Source organism: Tachypleus tridentatus, chromosome 13, assembly GCF_004210375.1.
Source record: "Tachypleus tridentatus isolate NWPU-2018 chromosome 13, ASM421037v1, whole genome shotgun sequence".
In the NCBI taxonomy this organism is placed as follows: Eukaryota; Metazoa; Arthropoda; class Merostomata; order Xiphosura; family Limulidae; genus Tachypleus; species Tachypleus tridentatus.
Genome location: NC_134837.1, coordinates 197,517,815 through 197,543,224, shown reverse-complemented (window position 1 = coordinate 197,543,224; position 25,410 = coordinate 197,517,815). Strand labels below are relative to the sequence as shown.

Below are 25,410 nucleotides of genomic sequence, written 5' to 3'. Positions count from 1 at the left end.
AATTAGTTGAATAAAATCTGTTTCTCTTGGACCAAAAATTCAAAACGTTAAATTTCTCATAAACACAAAGCTGAACAATAGTCTATCTATGCTATTTTCACAGCAGAATCGAGCTTCGAATTTTAGCGTTATTTAAGCCCTGAATGTATCGCTGACTCACTAGAGGACTCCAACTACATTGGTCCAATAATCTGATGTTTCCTCAATTGATTTACGTTAATATTATGTCCTTAGACATGCGCTCTAAGAAAAGCAAATTTTGGCTTGGGATGGCCTGGTGTTTAGGACACTTGACTCGTAATATATAGGTCAAGGGTTCGAATTCTTGTCACCAAACATGCTCCCCTGAGAACATTTTAATGTTACTGTCAATCCCACTATCTGTTGGTAAAAGAGTAGCCCAAGAGTTGGCGGGGAGTGATGATGACCAGCTGCCTTCTCTCTAGTCTATTGTTGGTAAATTAGGGACGGATAAGGAAGATATTTTTTTGCGCCAAATTAAAACTAATCTACAGCACATTAGCCGATAGACTCCTACATAGTACACTAAATTAGTTCGAGAAAACTTAGAAATAAAATGACTTATTATGCGAGCTTGAAAGGTACTGCATACGTGATGATAATAGTCCTAACCCCCTCTCCCTCATAAATGTACATACAAGAAATAAAAATAAATTTTAAAGTTACTCTTGACGCACTATATTGTTTTAGAGTATAATTAATGCAGAACCTTGCTTTAAGTATTAACAAATCAGTTTCAATATGATAAAAATGAGTTGATCCTGACATAATAATTCACCAATTTAGGTACAGTAAAGCTGACCTCTGCCTTGATTATTGACCCAATAGTTTAAGAATAGTGAAGTTGGTATTTGTTTTTTCAGACATTAATGTACCAGTTTAGGTACAGTAAGGCTGATTCAGGTAGAACGTGCACTCTACAAACAAAGATATACATTTCATCAGTAATATCAGTTTTATAGGATAGAACTGGGCCAGACATGCAGAAAATGAATATAATATAACTTGAAGTTGCTATATAAGTCAAATATGTAAAAGTAGTGTTGTTATAGAAACCACGCACTTCTTCACGTGTTTAGTAATACATCCTTCACAGCAGGCTAGGGGGGGGGTCTATAGTCACGTGCTACCCATCTCTCCGATTAAGATCGTTTCCTTACAACCCAGACTGCTTTAAGCAAAGCTATTATACAGATTAGTTATCCAACCTCGACCTCAGAGACAGAGACAGGAAGTGGATAAATGTAAGAGCTGAACAAGGACATAGAAGAAAATGATCTATCGTTTTCTTACTACCAACTAAGACAGTTATGACCTTCAATTTCGTGCCAGAGGTTGAAGCATCTGCAACGTATAGCGGGATGCAATTATTAAAAAAATTTCACCTTTTTTTCCCCCCAAAACAAATCTTCAACATCTAGGTTTCTGAGATAATGGCAAGTCTATGAGGGCAGGGCCTGGCATGGCCAAGCGCGTAAGGCGTGCGACTCGTAATCTGAGGGTCGCGGGTTCGCGCCCGCGTCGCGCTAAACATGCTCGCCCTCCCAGCCGTGGGGGTGTATAATGTGACGGTCAATCCCACTATTCGTTGGTAAAAGAGTAGCCCAAGAGTTGGCGGTGGGTGGTGATGACTAGCTGCCTTCCCTCTAGTCTTACACTGCTAAATTAGGGACGGCTAGCACAGATAGCCCTCGAGTAGCTTTGTGCGAAATTCCAAAACAAACAAACAAACTCTGAGGGCAGACCGTGATATTTCGATTCTTTCACAGCGTGCTTAGCGAAGGTAAGTTAGACGTGATAAAGTGATGAGGACTTGATTATTAATGTTTTATAAAATTTCAAACTCAACTACAAAATAAATAATATATATATATATATATTAGTATAAGCAGGAAAATGTAACAGAATTAACGCAACAATGAGATATCAATCAGATTGTTGTTTTTCTGTCCAAAGCTAAACAATGGGTTACGTGCATGGAATTAAAATTCGGACTTTCCCTTTCTAAGCCCATAAGGCCTGGCATGACCAGGTTGGTTAAAGCGTTCGACTCGTAATCTGAGGCTCTCAGGTTCGAATCCCGGTCGCACCAAACATGCTCGCCCTTTCAGCCGTGGGGGCGTTATAATGTTACAACTATTCGTTGGTAAAAGAGTAGACAAAGAGTTGACTGTGGGTGGTGATGACTAGCTGCCTTCCTTTTAGTCTTACACTACTAAATTAGCGACAGCTAGCGCAGATAGCCCTTGTGTAGCTTTGCGTGAAATTTTAAAACAAACGTTTCCCCTAACCTTACCGCTGACAAACCAGGAACATATGTTTAGCAAACAGGATAAAATTAAAAATTTGATACATATATGTGTATGTGTATAATATTACATTTTACTCAGGCATTTTTATTAAATCTGATTTTTTAATAGTTCCATCAGTAAAATGTAGATATTTTTAATGGAATCATTTTTGTAACACCATCACAGTTGCTTTTTAACCTTGAAACAAACGTTTGACTAGTTTTTTTCGCAGAGTTTTCAATAAGACATTTCACACGTGTAAAACGTGGTGTTTTGTTGGTGGGTTCTCTAATGTTAGAGGCAGTGATAGACTCAAGTATTCCCTCGTAACTTCCTGTTTGGTACATGTGAAATAATTAACAGCTATGTTACATACAACGGATGGTAGAGTGTAAAAGAAAGGATGTACTACACGGAAATGACATAAATTACAAAATTGTTCAGCCTTCTTACTTCCAGTTTAATTTGTAATCTGAACGTGTTATCACGTGTGTGTGTTTTCAAACAGCAAATATGCCGATAATAGCCATTCATTGTCTTATTGTTTTTCATTTCTTCGCATGTAGCTCAGCGGTAAGTCTGAGGGTTTTTAACGGTAAAAATTAGGTTTTGATACCTGCTGATGGTAGAGTAATGTTAACCCATTTTATAGCTTTCGCTTAACAACAAATAAAACGCGTATACGACAAGAAAAAAAGGTTTGTTTTGTTTTTTTGGAACTTCGCGCAAAGCTACACGAGGAATTTCTGCGATAGCCGTCCCTAATTTAGCAGTGTAAGACTAGAGGGAAGGCAGCTAGTCATCACCACCCACCGCCAACTCTTGGGCTACTCTTTTACCAACGAACACTGGAATGGACCATCACATTATAACGCTCCCACCGGTAAAAGGGCGAGCATGTTTGGTGCGACGGGGATTCAAACCCGCAACTTTCGGATTACGAGTAGAGTGCCTTAACCATCTGCCCATGCAGGGTCGTTATTTTTCTGGGGTAATAAGTCATGTGCTATTTATTTTTTTAAAGAATTAAAATAAAACAGTGCTGTAGCTTCTTATAAATTATATTCTGAATTTCATTTCAATGTTCTACTACATTTGCAATAACATCAATGAACAGTTTAAACACGGGAGACATTCTTTTGTTTCGGTTTAACAGACCTTCCAGCGTCGTATCTAACTAACTAAATTAGTACGTTGATGTATTTCAATCTTTTATAATAAGATCTGTAATCTGCCTGGGCATTTGTCATGATGTCTATATTTAAATTCTGCTGCTTACAACAAGCATTACTGTGAACATTATAACACGGTGGTAATGACAAATGTGTTGTCTAAATATTTGTTTTTGTTGTTGTTTTTTCTGGTGATAAACATAAGTAACCTCTACAAGACTCTTGCAGTTTAACAATTAAAAACGAACGTAAGGATATTTGTTAACAGCAGCACTGATGTAAAGATTCTCATTGTTCACTTGAAAAATTTTTTTCAATATAAAATACGGGCCCTAGATGACAAGCTTTATTACGTCCAGTTAAGAGCTGACTGGAATTCTTTCGATTGAACACGCATAGTTTTAGTCCTACAGATTTTTTGTTGAATAAGATATATATATATAGTCTCAAGAGCTCATTATCAGGTGGAAGACTAGGCTTAACTTACTTCCATTTATATCCACTCTGTGGCTTTAGCATAGGAACAACCAACTTCATATTGACTAAACTCTTCAGAAGCGAAATGGTACAAACTTTTCGAATGATTTAGCCTATCCTCCAAACGTGGTGAAAAAGCTTGGAAGCTTTTATTATATTGTTTTAAGGTGTGTTGCTACTTCTTTGTTCAGCTGGTTCTTTTAGATTACGTGGTGAAAATAATATGAAGTCACATAAGTAACAAGTTGGTTATTTCTTCTGCAGGCTACTTTCCCTAGTAGGCCGGAATTTGCAAATAATACTTTCAATTCCAACATAATATAGGCGATCATTCACTAACTTCGTGAAATTCTCATTTAAAACTCAAATTATTACTTCACAGAACGCTTAACTGCTTACCAGTATTCATACTAATATACACCTCTGGATACTTACTAAATCTTAACCTAATGCGTCCTCTAGCTACCATTGAATTAAAACATTGAAAATACAGCTTACAACAATATTCATATTCAATCAAATTTTCCCTTTAACCTCAGTAAATATATTTCCTCCTTGTTTCAAACAAAGATCCATCTAAAACTAAAAATATATAAGTGCATAGATATTTGCTTGAAAGCTTGCCGTTAAATAATAACAACAAAACGTATTATAAAAACAAAGCCTTTGAAATATGCATCATTTATTTAATTAAAACTAGCCTAACATTGAAGAAATATTTAACTTAAGCCGTGGTACTAGGGTAAGTTTCGAAACTTTATCTTTTAGAATAAATGTCAAGCATTAGGGCATTAATAAAACTTTATTTATTTTTGAATTTATTATTTTTTCCATAATCCTTTAACTGTTGCTAAGTGCGTGACGTAATCACAAAGAGATACACTTAAAATTGATGACATGGAATTTTCCAGATGGTGAGCTTTATAAATATGTTTTACTTCTCGCTCAGGAGCTTGAACGTATCAAGCACGTGACAAAATGAAATATGGGTTTCTAAAATTTTGGTCAAGAATAAGTCGAGCTCGAGTGGTTTGTAAACATTACTCTTTTCATTTTTTTTTTATTAGATAACAAAAGTACACCTGTTTCGTCCGGGCAACATGTGGCATTCACGTAACTTGTACAACTGAGTTGATAAAACGCCGATCTTACAACACCTCAGTAATACATAAAAGTTCTATTATATCCAAAAACACACCTATAAGAAATCATGCTTATTCAGCGTTGATTGTTTATCATACTTAAGCATATCATTTATTTTTAGTAAATTAAATTTTGTTTTCTTTATAGAACGCAAATATTGTTTTCCAGTTCGCCACTAGATGTCGCAAGACTTCAGGTCTTCATTAGTGAGTAATGAAAAACGTAGTTTTTGCACTTCTACTGATTACGTCTTGTTACCGTTACAATGTATTTCTTAAGCCTAAGTTTCCATGTTCTATTTTTTAACAACAAAATTAAAAGGTCCGTATTATGGTTTACTCTTTAACAGGCCCGGCATGGCCAGGTGGGTTAAGTCATTCGACTCGTAATAGGAGGGTTGCGGGTTGGAATCTCCACCGCACCAAACAATTTAGTTATTAAAAAAATAATAATAAACTTACACTATAAAATATCTCGAATCTCCCTCACACCGAACATGCTCGTCCTTTCAGCCATGGGGGCGTTATAATGTTATGGTCAATCCCACTATTCGTTGGTAAAAGAGTAGCCCAAGAGTTGGCGGTGGGTGGTGATGACCAGCTGCCTTCCCTCTAGTCTTATACTGCAATCTTAGGGACGGCTAGCACAGATAGCCCTCGAGTAGCTTTGCGTGAAATTCAAAACAAAAAAAAACTTCAACTACGCCCTCTTTATAGAATATTTCGACGTGATTGTCTCAAATGAGCCAACTGCACTTAGCTACCATAAGATGGTGCAGCAGCCGTTAATGCATAACCTCGAGTGGGCGGCTGAAATGATTTTTGAATATACACAGTTATCATGTCATATATAACAAAAAAACAAAAAAACAACACAATAAACCACAAGTATTTTCCACAGGTGGTCCTGTTTTATTCAAGGGTAAGGGCTCCAGTTACACCTGTGAAAAAAAAAAACACGCTAAGGTTTTATCAGTTTTTTTTTTCTAAATAATAATTAACCATAATTTTTATTCTAAATATCTTTTACTATCGAGAACATATCATTCTATAAATAATTTAGTAACAACTTTAGAATATTTATAATATTGGATATAATAAGTGTGTAAGGCCAGGAGTTAGCGTATATTTTTTAGTACAAGCAAAAAAAAAAATTATCACGATTCCGCAGTGATTCCAAGAACAATAAATTATGTCTGCTTCATCATGTATCATTAACATGGGATATTATGTAAGATCTTACATTCATTTTCTTTTATGCCGCAACCGGAAATTACAGCTCACGTGATATGTCTCAGAAGCAAAGGTTGCAAAATCAGCATTCAGGCTTAGAGCATGTTTAAAGTAGATGGAACATTAGATGTAAAAATAACAAAATATCTGTGAGAACAAGCTGTGCATAATTTACTATACTTATTATGTTTTCTTTTATCATAACAAAGTCTACATACGACATAAAGGTACAAAACTTCAAATGAGAAAACAGTATTTTTCTTTTTTTTTCCTATAGTTGCTACTAGGAAATCTTAACTAGAAACACTAATTGGTCTGTTCGTTACCAAGGGAATACATAAAGCAATTGCAGTTTAATTCTACTTGGTGATGTTAACAGCAGGATTACAAATTAAGAAAAACAACAAATATTAGTAGGTGATAAATGAACTTGTAAAACATATTGTTATAAAGAACCAGCTGTTAGAGGAAACAGATGTCAGAAGTAGAGAAATGATTTAAATCTAGCGGACAGATTTGGTTTATTTTTTGAATTTCGTGCAAAGCTACACGAGGGTCATCTACGCTAGCCGTCCCTAATTTAGCAGTGTAAGACAAGAGAAAGCTGCTAGTCATCACTACCCACCGCCAACTCTTGATCTACTCTTTTACCAACGAAAAGTGGGAATGACCGTTACATTATAACGCCCCCACGGCTGAAAGGGCGAGCATGTTTGGTGTGATGGAGATTCGAACCCGCGACTAGCGGACAGCAATATCTTCCACACTAAACTTTTATACCATTACAAAATGAAGCCACACACACATTCTTCAAATACTACACTGTTTTAGTTCATCCACTGCTCAAAACTTCGTAGCGAATAATTAGAAATAAAGTGTGAACCAATTGGTGAAATAAAATAAAACTTTCAAAATAAAAAAACACACAAATATGCTAAAGATCGACTAACCGAAATATAAAGTATTTAAAATACAAAACATGAATGACAAAAATAAAGTGAAACATAAATTAAACATAATTAACCTTTGTTAAAAAATTCAATTTTTTGTTTTAATTGCGCTAATGAAGCCTCAGTTAAGCGTGAAGGCAAAATACATGAAATCAACGCCGAAGGACGATGATTTTTAGAGCCTTTGCATTGAATAATAGGTCCGTAAACTTCGACTCAAAATAGTGAAAGAGGTGGCCCACCTCCCCATATATACATATATAAATAACGTTTCAAGCTAGACATACCTTTACTAGTGAAACAAGAAATCAAATAAATATATAATTCTAAAATAAACATGAGTAAATAAGGTAGAAAAACAAATAATTTAAGATGCTGCACTCAAATATAAAACAACACGGAATAGGCCTGGCATGGCCAGGTGGTTAAGGCGCTCGACTGGTAATCTGAGGGTCGCGTTACACCAAATAAGCTCCCTCGTTCAGCCATGGGGGCGTTATTATGTGACGGCAAATCCCACTATTCGTTGGTAAAAGAGTAGCCCAAACGTTGGTGGTGGGTAGTGACGACTAGCTACCTTTCCTCTAGTCTCACACTGCTAAGTGAAGAACGACTAGCGCAGATAGTCCTCGTGTAGATTTGCGCGAAATTAAAAAAAACAAACAAACAATCAACTTGGACAAAAGAAGAAGTTATAGTTAAGTCGTTAGTGTTTCAAATGCATGAGTTTAATTGTTATTCTACTGTCTTATCTGATTACACCTGAACATATCGATAGTAGTGAAGATACATAAATGTTGATTGGCTGTTTGCTTTGGAATTTTTACGCAAATTGATACAAAAAACTGTCTGCGTATTGCCGTCCTCGAGTTTGAACTTATAGACTAAAGTAAGGGCAGCTAGTCAACAAGACCCACCGTCAACTCTTGCGCTACTCTCGAGTGCCCGAATAGTGATATTTTATTGTTACTCTTATAACGCATCCATGGCCCCAAAGTGCAGTGCGTGGTTTTCGCAAGAAAACGTGCAACAGAACGCGAACCAGATTAACAGTCAGGATGTATGCTAACAATTAGACTCATGGTGTACACATGTGGCGAATTGGCACTTTACTTCTACTGCCTGTTTTTTAATATAATTATATCTATTAATAAATAATTGAAAAAAATATTTTGTATTTTTATATCTATAATAACACACTTATTATTTTTGTCATGTGACGAAAATGTTAACATATTCTTCATAATTTTGGCGATTATGTAAAAAACTCTTGGACACCGCTGCTCCAAGCAATGCCAGCCTGCTGCTGTCGATGGACCAATGTATTCTAGTTATTATAAGCTGCTCTTTTTAGGCATTGTATACTGTTAGATACGTGGTCCAGCATGACCAGGTGGTTAAGACACTCAACTCGTAATCTGAGAGTCGTAGTTTTGAATCCACGTCACACCAAACATGCTTGCCCTTTTAGCCGTGGGGACGGTCAATCCTGCTATTCTTTGGTAAAAGAGTAGCCCAAAAGTTAGTGGTAGGTGGTAATGACTAGCTGCCTTACCTCTTATCTTACAAGTAGGGACGGCTAGCGCAAATAGTCCTCGTGTAGCTTTGCGTGAAATTCAAAACAAACCAAACTCTCACCACCAGCAAATTATTTTTGACAGTAGAACCAACAAAACTTTGTTCATTTATCCGTTACTCACTCATCCACACAATTATTATAAATACATTTAGTAGATGCTATTACTACAGTTATTCCCTGTTTTTATTTTAAAATATACGTGTATTTTTTATAATCATCACAATTTCTATTAATCCTACTTAGTGCCTGGATTCGTTACAAAATTATTTGTATAGATTTGACGTCAGTAAGGTTACTCTAAACTCAAAGTATCTTTCGAATTTTAAATAACTCAAAATAATCCGATTCTCGTCTTTCGCATCCGATTAATAACTAATTTGCAAATTTAAAGGAAATACGTGAACAGTGTAGTTAGTTGTAACCATGGGTCTGTGGCCGGAATGGTGAAACAGTCGTGTTCTCAGTACTAAAAATAGAAAGCTACACAAGCCTGCAGACCAGAAGAAAGAGAATGCCATTAACTACATATTATGCACTTAGTATATTAACAGTTGTGGTCAGTTTAACACGAGGTTGTTCTCATTAGTTTCGTGGCTATTTTCCACAGCAGTTTTCTGCTTATAGATTTTCTACCTTTTGACAATCTCTTAAGTTATAAATTGCGCCATCTGGTAATCTACCAAGATGAGTGAGAGTTTCGGAAATGTTTGGCAAAACGTTCTAATTAAACTCAATTTCCAGATTTTATTACTTTGGGGGAGTGTGGGTGTGGAGGACATACAGTACTTATAGGTCAGTAGCCCGCTATGCAGTGCCATCATATACCGTGACCTGATAACAAAGACAGCTATGTGTTTGTCTAGACGTGTAAGCAAGGTGGCTAGTGGGTTAGCACGCCCTATCGCTGATTCGTGTAAGGTAGCTGAGACCCTAATAAAACAGTTTATGTGTTATTCCATTAATTTTATGTGGTATAGTCTGGTTAACCAGTAATTAGGATCATTTAGTCACACTTGACGGACTTTGGGTACATTCAGCGGATCAACATGGACTCATCATTTTAGTCTCCCAGAAAAAAAAATCTAGACTCATCGCCGGAAACTCTAAATTTGAGTCAATCACGCAACCCTCTGCGTTCTCACGTTCACGACATTGACTGCTTGAGTCAGTATCTTCAACGGTAGCCACACGCCTTTTATTAGAGAATTGGCTCTGAATTTATAGTGGACCACATCAACCTCAACCAGTGGTTTTAATGAGGAACAGAAACAAATACATTTATTCTGCACCCATCTTTCAACACGTATCATTATAAATATACCTCACGGAACGTCACAGGAAATTAGGACAATAAACTTTATCTTTAAAACTAAACATCAACTGAAAAAAAAATCTCCTTAAAGGGGGTAAAGGACGTAAGTGACTACGTCATGGGGAAAGATTTTCATCACTGAACAGGGTAAGATTAGTTGAAAGAAATTATTGTAATGGAGAATTATTTTTCAGTTGATGTTTAGTACATTATTACCTCTAAATCGTAACTACGTTCTGGTTTGTCTCTACGCATTCTCATTATTGTTTGTGTGTTTGTTTTGAATTTTACACAAAGCTACGCGAGGGCTATTTGCGCTCACTGTTACTAATTTAGCAGTGTCATCACCGCCAACTCTTGGGCTACTATTTTAACAATGAATAGTGGGATTGACCGTCACATTATAATGTTCCCACCGCTGAAAGAACGAGCATGTTTGATGGGATAGAAATTCGAATCTGCGACCCTCAGATTGCGAGTCGAGCACCTGGCCGAGCTGTGTTTGATTGCTTGTTGAATTTCGCACAAAATTACGCCAGAGTTATCTGCAATAGCCGTTCCTAATTTTGAAGTATTAGATTAGAGGAAGTTAGCTAATGAACAACACCCACCGCCATATCTTAGGCTACTCTTGTGAGACCGAATAGTGGGATTTGACCGTTACTAATATAAGATACAAACGACTCTAAATTGAATAGAACGATTTTTGGGGGGTGGGATGGAGTGAAGAAATGCATATCAGCTTCACAGCCTGTCACTGGTCCTCACTAGACCAATAGTGGAAAGTACAGTATTCACCTTATGTGGTCACTCACTACGGTTTGTCACTAATTATGTGAATTATACACTGTCCGATGCGATCGCTTGCGATAAGATTTTTTGATTGCTTTCAGCAGTGTGTGGTAATCTGTCTGGTAGTTTTCAACTTAACCTATTCTCCATTGGCTCAGCGGTGAGTCCATAAGATTATGATGTCAAAAACCTTGGTTTATGTATCTGTTGTAGGCAGAGCACAGATAGCCCATTATGTAGCTTTGCCCTCAGCTACAATGAAAAATAAAAATAAGCCAAAGTAACGTTATCATTTGCTATGCTTTTTACCTGTTGTAACTTTGGTTGCTCATGAAAACCGCATATGAGTTCTTCTGATGAATGTTAGGCTCGGTATGAGCAAATGGTTAGGGCACTCGACTTCTAATCTGAGTGTCGCTGGTTCGAATCCACGTCAAACCAAACATGCTCGCCCTTTTAGCCGTGGGGACATTATAATGTGACGATCAATTCCACTATTCGTTGTTAAAAGAGTAGCCCAAGAGTCGGCGGTAGGTGATGATGACTAGTTGCTTTCGCTCTGGTTTTACACTGCTAAATTAGAGACGGCTGACGCAGATAGCCCTCGTGTAGCTTTTCGCGAAATTCAAAACAAACAAACTGATGAATGTTACATATATTTTTTGTAGTACTAAGGCTCTATGTTAGGCTTACATGTCTGTTATGAATCGTTTTATAAACAATCCATCAACAGTGAAAAAACAAAACCACTGTTTATTTAAATAATACTGTTGATGGTGTCAACAACGGCAGCTCAAATGACTTGTTAGTATTTTGTTATAGAACTACAGTAAGGCAAAGCTTTTAAATGAGATACTGAAATGTTAGAGTTTCTTGTTTCTTTGTGAAGTAATGTCAGTAAGCTTTATATTAGAAAATATTCGATATCAGAGATGGTCAGTATGTGTTTAGTTGGATTACCTCAACTAGTCCTTCGCTGGGACAGCCATAAGTCTTCAGATTTACAACGCTAAAAGCAGGGTTTCAATTCTCCTCGGTGAACACAGCAGATAGCCGGATGTGTCTTTGCTATAAGAAAACGCACACACACACACTTCAACTAGTTTTGCCCCAAATGGCACAGGGTTATATCTGCGCACTTACAACGGTAGAATCCAGGTTTTGATACCCATGATGGGTAGAAATAGCCCTTTGTGTAGCTTTGTACTTAATTACAAACAAACAAATCAACCAGTCTCTTAGTTATTATGCATTCATGGATTTAATACCCTAACTATGTAATTTAATGTCCATACCAGGCTAACAAATTTACGCCCTCTTGTGATTGCCATAGTAAATTATTTAGATAATTTACCGTCCATTCTGAGTTGTGCCCGGGGCAGCTGTTGGGTCTTGTGATAAATGAAAACAGCCCATACTACTCTTAATAAATATTTGTACTCTGTTTCAACGAACATTTTTGTGTTAGGGTGATAAATCGAAACCGAATATTGTTGTGTGAGCAATTTATTTTTAATATTTAAACGTTTATACAAGACGTTTCTGTTAGAGGGAGTTTCTTGTCACATGATGATGGCGTGTGGCTTAACTTCTAGAAATGTTTTGGAAATGTAGGAAATGATCTGAAGTATAGAAATAAGAAGAGATCGTCAGATTATTTTTTATGACTATGAGGCAGTGGATGATTGATTACACTATGTAACACAAATTTTGTACATGGATAGTATGTGTTATTTCTTAATTGCTTATGTCGTAAAAGTACAGAAAATGGCCATTATTTCCTTCAAACTTTATTTTTGTAACCTTGATAATGAAATCTAAAAATTAACCTATTTTATATGTAAAAACGGGCAAATGTTCACATTTTCCTTTACATAGGGGCTGAATAAAACAACATATGAATCAAGATTTACAAGTATTAAAATAAAGTTATACAAAAATGTTTAAAAGTGAGTAGTTGTTCGAGATTTACGACTGTAATGTAAAAAACTTTCACGTATAAGCCCCCAAATATAGTCTGCCATCTTGTTTTCGTTATACGCTCTTTGTAGCGGCGTTCAAAGTCCAGTATATCTTGGTGGAATCTCTCGCCTTGCTCCTCTGCGTATGCTCCATGTTCTCCTTGAATTTATCAGGATGTGCGTCAAGAATATGGGTTTTCGGGGACATCCTGCAGCCTATTTTGCCGTAGTTCTTCACCAGAGTCTCAACCAGTTCCACATAATTTTCGGCCTTTTAATTGCCCAAGAAGCTCCGAACCAATGCAACAATTTTGTGCACTCCAGGATCTTATTTATTTATGGTCCAACGAAGACACCAGCTTTTACCTTTGCTTGAGACAGCTTAGGGAAGAAGCCTCGAAGGTACTTGAAGGCTGCAGACTCCTTATCAAGAGCTGTGACAAATTATTTCATAAGACACAATTTTATGTGCAATGGTGAGAACATCATCTTCTGGAGGTCCACTAGTGGCTCACGCTTGACATTGTTCCTCCCCACAGAGAACTCGGTCCGTTGTGGCCAGTGCTTCCTGTTGTAGTGCGCTGCGGTGTTCCTGCTGTCACAAAGGCAAAGATAACAGGGAAACTTGGTAAAACCTCCTTGGAGACCCATCAGGAATGCCACCATTTTGAAGTCTTCGATAACCTCTCAGCCATACTCATCATACTTCAAGGCTTCTAGCAAGGTCTTGATGCTGTTGTGTTCTTCTTTGAGGTGCACCGAAAGATATTTAAATTCTAAAAGGTCTAAAATTTGTATAATATAAAATCTTACTATTCAAGGAAGCAAAAATTGTCCGTCTTACTATCTAGAGTGTTTTATTTTGCAGTGCTCGCAGGTAAAATGAGGTACCCAGGGTTTGTCTTGATCCTCAACAAGCATGCCGAAATATACATTGTGGGCTCCAGACATTTTAGCAGATGCTGTCACAGAGTACTTTTTCGCTCTTTTCTTGATAAATTGGCCACATACATAGCAGAATGCGTCTGGGGAATGCTTGCAGCTCTTGATGCCATCTCTGATAAAATACGATAAGTCTATGTGTTCACTTTGGCAGCAAGAACTAAACTGAAGTGGTGAGTGGTGAGCCCCTGTATATATATAACTATGGAAAGTTCTTGAAAATTCTCTATCAGCTACTCAACACTGAATCTACCTGAAATGTTATGGAAAATGGGTAAATTTGAAAATTTCATTACCCAGGTCACAAAAGCAAAGTTTGAAGAAAAAAAGGTCTTTTCCATTTATTTCAGGCATAAGCAATTGGGAAATAACACTTTTTTGCCCAGAAACAAGAAAAAGTAAAAATTTTGTTACATAGTGTTATTGAATAGGCAAATACTTTTTTGTAAGTGAGTTGCTTGTAACAGAAGAAGTTAGCATATAAGTAAAATTGTTTTAAAAGCTACTGTGAATTCAGACCAATTATCAAACATAAGTTACGCTATCCTGTATAGTTTAAAAGTTCAAGAAATAAAGCCTTATGATTAAGTGTACTCAAGATTGCATTATCTTTTACCGAATAATCCAATAGAGCCAGCCAAACGATGGAACCTACCCAAAAATAGAAACCCTAACAACAGTAGGTCGTAAAAGCCACGTAATGTTTCAAACAAACGGCTTGATACCCAATTATTACATTATGAAAATTCATTTTTCTCTCCCTCTCTCCTTCTACTCGTTTCTTTATACACAAAAATATATTATTCTATCTCCCCCTCTATCCCCATTAATCAATGGTGATCGATACTTTCATTTATGTATTTTATACTTGTTATTGAAGTCTTACTTGTTCATCATTCGATATGATTATCTCAAAGTTATTTTGCTGAATAAGCAAGACAGAGTTGTCCTGTGAATATTTTTTATTTTTGTAACGAATTTACTGTTGTATATTTATTTCAACGTTTATGTTTGTTTCAGTTTAGTATATATTTAGAAATACATGTAACTTGTATTGTTAAATGTGTATTGCGCAAGTCTCACGTGTTCTTTAAATGCGTAAAAGATTTTCGAGTGTGAAAATTAATAATGTACGATGTATGTGTAGTGAGTGAATGATAATATTGTTGGGCCAACTGAACTTTCGAGAACTTTGCCTAAATATTATAAATCGACGCGTCAAGAGAAATAGAATATTGTTGGTTTGCTACAGTCAGTACACTAAAAGTCTCGGAAGCTATAATTGTGACAAACGCTTGTTAAACGAAAAACTACATATAACTGACCGGTAACGTTTATAGATTTCGAATATTACGAGCCTTTCATCTTCAGAAAATTAACTTCGGACGTTAGTATTTCTACGAAGACATAGTATAACTTCGGCGATGAAAAACATATTTGGGCCTCTGAAGTAGCTAGCTCTGCCATCAAGTGAATTGTACGTGTATCGACATGGGGTTAATTCGCTCTCTGTGAAATGTCGATACGAAATTCAGTTGCAGATCAGTTAGGAAATTCAGTTTAGTTTGTAAAACCCTTATATATAAATCATTATTTGTATTAACCGTTATTATCAATTGTATTTTTGTTTGTACATTAAAATATATATTTGCGTTAAAAAGGAAAATTGTGTTTATAAATCTTGTTGGAAAATATCATAAACTTGATACATATCGACATTCAGTTAACTTCTAAACTCGAAATTAAATTTTCCATCTATTTGAAAACGTAATACGTAACGTACGTAACAAGAAATGCGAGACTCGTCGAAGATAAATTATAATACGTAACACTCTGAACAATTTATATTGTATTTCCCAGCCAGAATTATGGCAAAGTTACCCACTAATGGAATTTTACCAACACACAATCGCAACAAGTAAGTTGTAATTTCCATGAGGGAACGCAATCTTGAAGGTGTCTACAAAACATTACCAATGTAAGGTCATGGATAACAAGCAATGGATAACTTTTATCATGATCATAGAACGAGGTGACAAACTTTTTCTGTAGACGTTATCAGTGTAAAATCACGATAAATATTGGATAATCTTTATCATAAGTTCAGACGAAATGACAAACAAATCTACTGAGTTTTGTCAATGTAAGATCATGCCAAACAATCAATATTCAAGGATATTACTGATACAGAATATATTAAACATTTAATCATTATTGTGATATCCTAAGGATAATACTCAAGATTAAATTTTTTCTCATTATTATAAAATAATTTTCAAAATTGAAATATTAAATGAGGCTAAAGCTTCAAGTACACAGCACTGTGGTTCATTGTTTTATATTTTTTAATTTTCTAAAAACTATTTAATGGTTTTTCAGTATATTAATTTTATGATTAAGTAAATCGTTCTCGATTTTAAAAATTTCTAAATTAAAAATTATTTGTTATTCCCAGAGTGCTTAAACTACAATATTACCAATCATTATTTCAAATAATAATATTGACTCACCTGTAATTTAGCCTTTAAAGCCTAATATAATATTTTAATTTTTTACTTTCAGATTAGAATTTTTGCACTTCATTCGAATTCCATCTTTACCACAGTTAATGCAAAATCTATATTTATTTTGCTTAAAAACAGAATGTATCATCATGAATTAAAAATAAATATTTGATTACCTGTCTTTGTCTGATTCTTCGCCACCTAACAGCTGTAATTAGTACCACGCAAACTGCTAAGACCACAAAAAGAGAAATGATGACTACATAGTTTCCACGTTTGCCGATATTCAAATTTATAGACTGAATCCACGATTTTGTCAGTGGGTATTCCGTTGAATTAGATCTACTGGGTTTTTCTAGAAACATTAAAAGTTTTTTAGTTTTTTTTATTTTAAACAAAAAACTTCAGAAATAGTTGGTTTTACGAAGTGTAAATGTATGAAAACATTTATCGTAAATGCAGTGATGTAAACCTGCAGTTAACCATGATGTTAATAACATAAATTTAAGTACTTAACGTTGATTTAAATCGGATGTTTACAGGTCTTCCATATCATTCTTCTTAAGTGTGAAGGACGACATTTAATGATTACTTGCAGTAGTATAGGAGGCAAATTAAAAGTTGGAAGGGGTGTTTTTCTGAAATGGATTTTTCTAATTTTGTTACCTTGTTACCTTGAAAAGCGGAGGCGAGGAACTCATTTCCTACAACACAGAGTTGCATCCTAGTTTGCTGTAAACTGTTGACTTAAAGCAATTTCATCTAAACATCTCCGAAAAACTAGCCTATGTTATAGTCACTTACTAAATTTAATATAAACGTCCATATTGTTGTTTGACAGGGTGAAATTTAACATCGAATAATGGACGTGGCTTAATGACTAAAACGTTCTTGAACGCTTAGAAAACGATTTGAGCCAATATAAGACTGACAGTGAGACCCAGCTCTTTGATCAAGCAAGAATAGCCTAAGAATGCTATTCATTATTTGTCTTCCATCTAGTCTATCAATCAAAATTATGAGCTGCTATCTGTAGCTTAGCATGCAACTGTTAAGTAAGACTTGTTTTGGTCTTAACAATTTCGAACTGATATAAGAGTCAGCGTTATATCGAAACATTTTCTCAAACGTAAAATAAAGAAACAAAAGAGTTCATAAAAATGAAAAGTCTACATATTAAACACATACAGTCATGTGAAAAAGTTAAGACACCCTATGAAAGCCTGTGTATTTGTGTAACATTTTTGGATATATAGATATTTAATCTCAATTTTAACAATACTGAGAGATTATAGGAATATAACTAAACAATTAAAACTGAAGAAAAGACTTTTCAAGATCTTCTGTAAATGTAATGCTACAAGAATGCATATTCTAACGGAGGAAAAAGTTAGGACACCCTACCCCCTAATAGCTAGTGTTACCCCCTTTGGCTGAAATAACTGCAGTGAGACGCTTCTTGTGTCCATCTACCAGTCTCTGACATCGGTCTGAAGAAAGTTTGCCACATTCCTCAATGCAGAATTATATCAACTGTGAGATGTTTGAGGGTTTCTTGCATGTACAGCCTGTTTCAAGTCACCCCACAGCATCTCAATGGGATTAAGATCTGGGTTTTGACTCGGCCATTCCAGGACTCTCCATTTCTTAGTTTTCAGCCAGTCCTTGGTGGATTATTGGTATGTTTTGGGTCATTGTTGTGTTGCAGGGTCCAGTTCCGCTTCATCTTTAATTTTCCTACAGATGGACTCACATGTTCCTCAAGCACCCTCTGATACACAGTTGAATTCATGGTGAATTCTATGACTGAGCTATCCAGATCCTGCTGCAGCAAAGCAGGCCCAAACCATGACACTTCCACCTCCATGCTTCACAGTTGGTATGAGGTTCTTTTCCTGGAATGCTGTATTTGGTTTACGCCAAACATGTCCTCTGTTCTGGTGTCCAAATAATTCAGTTTTGGACTCATCTGTCCAAAGATTATTCCAGAAGTCGTGGTCTTTGTCTACATTCTCTCTGGCAAACTTCAGTCTGGCCTTGATGTTTCTCTTAGAGAACAAAGGTTTCCTCCTTGCACACCTCCCATGCAAGTTAAACTTGTGTAGTCTCTTTCTGATTGTAGGTGTAGGTCCCGTGATGACAGGTTAGGGTGTATGGAGACCTCTTTTAGCATCTTGCGGTCTGCTCTCGGGGTGAATTTGTTTGGACGACCAGACAATGTTGGCAGTTGTTTTGATAGCCCTCCACTTGTTGACTATTTTCCGGACAGTGGAATGGTTGATTTCAAAATCTTTTGGGATCTTTTTAAATCCCTTACCAGACTCATAAACTGCTACAATTTTTTTTGAAGGCCTCAGACAGCTCTTTTGCTCTCACCATGGTGCTCACTCTCACTTCAACAGTCAGAAACACGCCAAATTAAATGTCTGAGGTTTAAATAGGGCAAGCCTCATTCAAAATGCTGAGTAACGATCTTCTAATCATGTGCACCTGGTGTGATGCACCTGTGTGTGAGTTGAGCCATTTTAAGCGGGAATAAATGTGGGGGTGTCCTAACTTCTTCCTCAGTTAGAATATGCATTTTTATAGAATTACATTTACAGAAGATCTTTAAAAGTCTTTTCTTCAGTTTTAATTGTTTAGTTATATTCCTATAACCTCTCAGTATTGTTAAAATTGAGATTAAATATCTATATATCCAAAAATGTTACAAAAATACACAGGCTTTCATAGGGTGTCCTAACATTTTCACATGACTGTAGCTTATAACCTACCTTGAAAATAAAGTATGTATATTGCTTTGATTTCCGATCATGAATTGACAATATCTAAAGAAATATCATAACATCTATTGTTTTGTATTGAAACAGCGTTGAAGGTTACAGTCCATGTTGCTATGAGCGATTATGCTCTATTTGAAGCCTTTACATTTTGACAATAGCCAAACTCTATTGTAAAATGTCCTCTGTAAGGCTGTTATATCAAAAGCATACCACTCTACTTATTTACCACAACCCATTAGTGTACGAGAACGACGGTTTCCTACACTCCTTCAACAAAGATCAATAGACACTGTGCTCTGTGGTTTGATCAGCATGTATTCTCACAGACTATTATGAACACCTATTTCATTATCTAGCAGTTTGAGGTATTGACCATTGAACGAGTATGTCGTGGAACCAAGCCGTATATACGAGACTTTTTTCGCCTTTTCAGGTAAAGCTTTTTCTTGACTGTATTGCATGCTGTTGCCTGGTGCATGTACACGGCTTTGTTCGTCTGTTCTCAACTGTTTTAAGACAGGATTTTTTTTTTTTTACTAAGGCAAATCCATGAATTGTTGCCAGCTCCTTTCTGGATACCCATCTGGTACCTAAAGATGATCCACATTTCTTTCTTTTCCGATGCCATTAAGTATGTAGGGTATTCCAGTCTTCGAAATTTTATATCCTCTATCTGAATATATCTTTATGATCTGGGTGTATTAATATTTTGCATCGGGAAGGGCTGGTACATATATGTATCTTTTGCAAAAGCCATCAATGCTTAGTCACATTACAGTAGGCCCAGCATGGCCAGTAACATTTTATGCAGCTTCGTGCTTAACAACTAACAAGCAAGAAGAAATTAAATAAAATAACTCGCTGTTAGAAAACAACTCATGATATTGAATAATAAAATAGTAATAAAGTAGATATGCCAAAAGTGTCAGAAATACTCCCTCCCATAAAAATGTTATAAATTTATGTATTCAACTAAACCCCGAGACATAATATTGTTCAGTATTCTTTCAATGGCTTAGGGGCGGGGCGCTAACACCAGCCCTAACTCAAATGTTGCTTTACCTTCAACCTTCTATTATTCGTGTTTTGTAAATTCGGTGGAAAAAATATCTTATTTGAATTTCTTATTTAGTTAGGCTCACGCTGAACAGAATATATTGTTTATACACTTATTTTGATATGTTATAAATGTTTCCTAGAATTAGCATTGCTCACTTTAGTTTGCTTTTGTTTTGTTTTGAATTTCGCGCAAAGCTACTCGAGGGCTATCAGCGATAGCCGTCCCTAATTTAGCAGTGTAAGACTAAAGGAAAGACAGCTAGTCATCACCATCCACCGCCAACTCTTGGGATACTCTTTTATCAACTAATAGTGGGGTTGACCGTGACTTTATAACGCCCCCACGGCTGAAAGGGCGAGCATGTTTGGTGTGACGGGGATTCGAACCCGCGACCCTCAGATTACGCGGGCCTTGTTCACTTTAGAAGCTAACAAAAACAATTTCATGGTTAATTTAGGCTGTTGCCTGTAATTAGTGTTTGTATGTGCATTAAGGAACAAACTTTTGTTACTTGTAGTTACAATGCGCAATCGAAGGTTAAAGTTCACTGTAAAAAGTTAAACTTTAAACCTGGAATCAACTATGCTGTCGGGGAAAGAAAGGTATCTGGACGATTGGTTTCTGTGGCTGTTGTGAAAGGCTTGTGAAAGTTTACAGCAAACAGACAGACAGATCCAGGGTTAAGTTATTATGCAACGAATATAAAGAGTGAAATATTTATGGTTAATTATTTTTGATAATACATGTAATATACATATATGTATGCATTAATTTAATTATTGTTATATAGTGGTGATTTCAATGCCTGTTGACAGTTAATGCAATATATAGTACTCGAACTATTGATTGATTTACTCACACACGCATATGGATATTTACACAATAATTCATGCCAATGGGAACTCAAAGGGATGGAAGGGGGCTTCTCTATTGATGTATCCTGGACCCCTGATTTGTTATATTTGAATCTGCCTTGTATTAATTATCAGAGTTTTAAGTCTAAGCGGAGTTTAATATAACATTAGGTTAGCTTTTGTAGCGCAAAATCCACTTGAAATAAAATAGCAAGACCTCTTTTGCGGGCTGCAATATCTCAAATGTTTTTGTCTCCACGTGACTAATTTATTAACCATATTTTACATAGTTTACTATGCAAAATCTGTAGTCGTTGAGTGATATATTGTACTTTATGTTACAAGTTTTTTCCCTTCCGTTTCCCGTTACAAAGAATTTTATTTTTCTCTATTCTTAAGGTACGGATATGACGTAATGAATAAGTCACGTGCTAATCTCATTATAACACCCCCACAGCTGAAAAGGCGAGCATGTTTTGTGTGACATGGATTCGAACCTGCGACCTTCGAATTACAAGTCGAGCGCCCTAACCACGTGGCCATGCGTGGACTCCACTTATTGTGCCGTTACCAAAGTTTGGTACTGTCTGGATCGCTATTAAGTTTGTCGCCGCCGCTCTTTTCCCACTCAGCTTGTAGGTTCGATCCCTACGGCATAAACAGCGCATGTTGTCCATTGTGAGGTTTGAGAACCAAAATCACAAACTGGTTACGTCCGAATAACAGCTCGAGGTCGTAACACAGTTTCAAACTGTTGGAATATTTTGTACAGGAGTTGAATGCAAGACTACGTGAAATTCAGTGAAACGGTGGAAGAAATTCTATTAAAGCTGGTAGTTGGAGTAACTTTGGAAGTCCTCTAAGAATTCATATATCTACACGTTACAATTAGTTTTAACTCCTATCCAAAAATCTTACACACGGCCAGCGGGGTCAACTGGATCTCATCTAGACCAGTGTGTTAATGTTAAGTGTAAAGAATTTATATTCGAAATAGTGTATAAATTAAATAAATAAACATACTTACTGACTGACAACTGAGAGAAAGACAAAACATTTTCACAATTTTTCATTTCTCACCTCTAACAAGATCCTTTAACTGTGAAACGATGGAGGGTGACTTGACTGTTAGAGCCCCAGGTTTTAGAGTTTTCATTCGTGCGCTGATAGCTGCATTATTCTTCCGGTATGGTGGTTGCACGAGGAAATTTTGTTGAGCGATTTTGGTTTGGTTTCTTTGCTTGTTTCCCAAAGCTGTGCACTTCCGATGAAAATCGTCGTTGCGTGATCCGTTGATAGTGTGGCACGAATCACAGACAGTATCTGAAAATAGAGTACACGGATGGGCAACGTACAGTCCGTCCCCACACAAAGAACAGGAATAACACACACGCTTGTAGGTGTGGTGGGTCTGGTAGGTCCCCTGCCGGCACGAGGTGCAGTAGGTGTTCCTGGACCTTGTGCAGTGCTTCAAAACAGCGTGACCTGGCGGACATCGAGAACAACCAATTACTGTCCCATGACGATGGTGGACATATCGAGCAGCACCTTCCTGTGAACAATGAATTGAAATTAGTTTATATTCTTATTAAAATATTATCCCAACGTTTCCGCTTTCATACATCGGTTTAAACTTAGAGATGGCTAGCTCATACATAACATAACCCTTGGGTAGACTTAATTATAAGATTTTAGATAATTGAAAACGAAAATGTACAATAATCCGTGAAGTTAAAAAATGGGTAACACAAAATAGAGGACATTTAGTTCGGTTGTTATTAAGCACAAATCTACACAGGGAATTATTTCAGCTGTGCCCACGCGATATTGAAATCTGATTTTTTGTCTTATAACCTGAGCACCTGGGAGATATATTAGTGTATTAATTTGACAAGACTTTTAGCTACTCTCACATTTTTTTGACAAAACGATTTGGAGTTTTTTGTGTAGGTTCTTGACCTCCATAGAATGCAAAAGATGCAAACGAAATTTCTGAAAGAGACATAAGGATGGCTGCTATGAAGTGATGGGCCAGAGGTATTGGAGACGTCTCATGTTTGGTATTAGCATATAAAGTGTTCAAAGTAAAATTTCCCAAATGTTCAAATCTGAGCCCCAAATGAAGTCAAAGGTTTTGAGAGTTCTCAAAAGGCTTGTATGAAAAATGACATGTGACAGACTGTTCAGAAAAATGACATTTTCATAATAAGGACACTTACGACTGGTGCAAAGAGTTGTATTAAAATTAGTTGGGCATTTAAATGGTGGGTCGTAATAAATACCATCTTTTAGATTTTGTAATTTTTTTTAATATCGCCCACCAGATGGAGTTCAATGTGATTCTAGGGACCTCAGGATTGGCTGCACCGACTTACCTGAAAGTTGTTATGATAATATGAATGGTCATTCAGAATATGGCGGTTACAATAGTCTACTTGGTTTTAGTATGTCACGAAGTTTTCACAGGTGGTGTGCTCAGCCTCACTCATAACCGCAAGAATTTGCTGCAAGTTTTTTTTCCTGTTAAATACAAAGCTACACAATTTGTGTTCTATTCGTTGCGAGTATTGCAACCCGACTTTTAGCCGCGTAAACCTTCAAACTTACCGCTGGGGGTGGGAAGATTTTCTTCTTGGGCTTATAATATATCACAAACTTGCAGCAAATGAAAAGTATACGCTATTAAGTAGTGCAACAAGAAATGAGTTTCAATTAAGAACAGTGACGTTTATTTATTGGGGAGGGGTAGACATGAGGTGAAAAAAGATTAACGCACTTTCATGTGAGAGAGAACCATCATATACATAATTTTTTGTTTGTTTGAAATTAAGCACAAAGCTACACAATGGGTTACCTGTGCTCTGCCCACTAGGAGTATCGAAACCCGGTTTACAGCGGTATGAATCCGCAGACATACCGCTGTGCCAATGGGAGATATAAAGAATTTTAAAATCTTATGGAGGTTGCTAGGCAGAACTCTCTAATGTGGGTTTGTCTCCGATACACCGGAGGACACAGCTCCACCAAGAACAATTAAGGAAAAAGTGTATAATGAAAATACTTTGAAGTTAAGAAAATCATAACGTGTGTGATGACTTACATGTCGATAATACACAACGTGTAGACATTCTGTAAACGGGCAGACAATTTCGAATGCGTAAAAAGAAGGAACAGTTACGAAACAACAGGTTTGTATGAAACAACTAAAACTATTGTAGTCATAACTACAGAGTTGTTAACACACTTTTTTTTTTCAATGTTTCTGATCATTCTTAAAATTTATTACTCGTCGATGGGTGGGGGTGACTGTTGCACCCATTTTCCACCCCTTACTCCGACCCTGCCGGTGCTATCCGTATCTGAGTTTTTCCCTGGCTCCGACAAAGTTTGTCCAATTGTGAGTTTTTCGTTCCTGCTTTTTCTGTTGTCTCACATTGAATACCGGTAACTACTTCTGGTATTATAAAGAAAATCACTTACTAATTATTAACATTAAGTTTGTGTGTGATCTAAGTCAATGTACTTCTAGGGTGTGATATAAGTCAATATACTTCTAAGGTGTGATCAAAGACAGTAAACTTGAAAAGTGTGATCTAAAACGAACCTAGATTTAAGTTTCAACAACTAACAAGATGAACACTATTAAGTATGTGTTGTTTACTTACGAAAGACACCAGAGAAGCCAGCGCCACGATTTCTAGTAGCTTCTGAAGTAACATTTTCAATGGGAAATTCTTTAGGTTACCGAAAATACAGTTTCAAGAAGAGAGCTAGTAACTATCATGTTGAAGGACAGTCAGTCTTCAAGAGACCTTGTATATAACCGCACAAACTTAATACCACGTTTATCAACTGACTCGCGCTTCATCGCTCAGATGAGACGCCCCACCTTGGTCACTCTTTCAACGATACTTTAGGTTTAACTAGCACTTGTGAACTGCGTTGTTTTATATACCCACAGCTGTGGCGCGAGGTGCACGTGGCTAATTCGATATACAATATATGAGGCCTAACGCGAGACTCGTCTAGCGTGGTATAACAATGTTGAATGCCTTTCCTATCTTATCATTCGAATTAGTACAAAAATATTTAATTTATGAAACTAATAAAATATTCTTATAGGTTGAAAAGGTTTAATAGAATGTTCGAAGATCTAGCATTACTTTCTTATTTACGGGAAAGTTATGGTTCGCCTTGTTTTAATTATTAGTCACTAAAATTATAACAATTAAAAATATAAAAGTAAATAATAAAATATGATTAAATAACCACTAATTTGAATTAGAAAATCGTATAGGATACAAACAAAGATAAAGAAGCTAGAATTACTATTAAAG

The 25,410-nt window shown here is 36.3% G+C and overlaps 1 protein-coding gene and 1 long non-coding RNA gene across 3 annotated transcripts in view; one reads left to right on the top strand and one right to left on the bottom strand.

Annotated features, from left to right (window-relative positions):
- Positions 1 to 25,018, bottom strand: part of LOC143237369 (uncharacterized) — a 33,507-nt gene extending 8,489 nt beyond the window's left edge. The window contains exons 1-4 of one of the 2 annotated variants that reach the window (XM_076476547.1): positions 24,739 to 25,018; positions 22,154 to 22,625; positions 16,553 to 16,731; positions 5,566 to 6,044 (exon numbers count right to left, since the gene is read on the bottom strand). In XM_076476547.1, coding sequence (XP_076332662.1) covers positions 6,039 to 6,044; positions 16,553 to 16,731; positions 22,154 to 22,625; positions 24,739 to 24,792 — 711 coding nt within the window. In that variant the 5' untranslated portion in view covers positions 24,793 to 25,018 and the 3' untranslated portion in view covers positions 5,566 to 6,038. The remainder of the gene's footprint in view (positions 1 to 5,565; positions 6,045 to 16,552; positions 16,732 to 22,153; positions 22,626 to 24,738) is intronic. The other variant, XM_076476546.1, reaches the window with a different exon arrangement.
- Positions 2,786 to 16,548, top strand: LOC143237370 (uncharacterized). The gene is made up of 3 exons (XR_013020040.1): positions 2,786 to 2,885; positions 5,252 to 5,310; positions 16,435 to 16,548. It is a non-coding gene; the product is annotated as an uncharacterized LOC143237370 (long non-coding RNA).
- Positions 25,019 to 25,410: the final 392 nt, after the last annotated feature.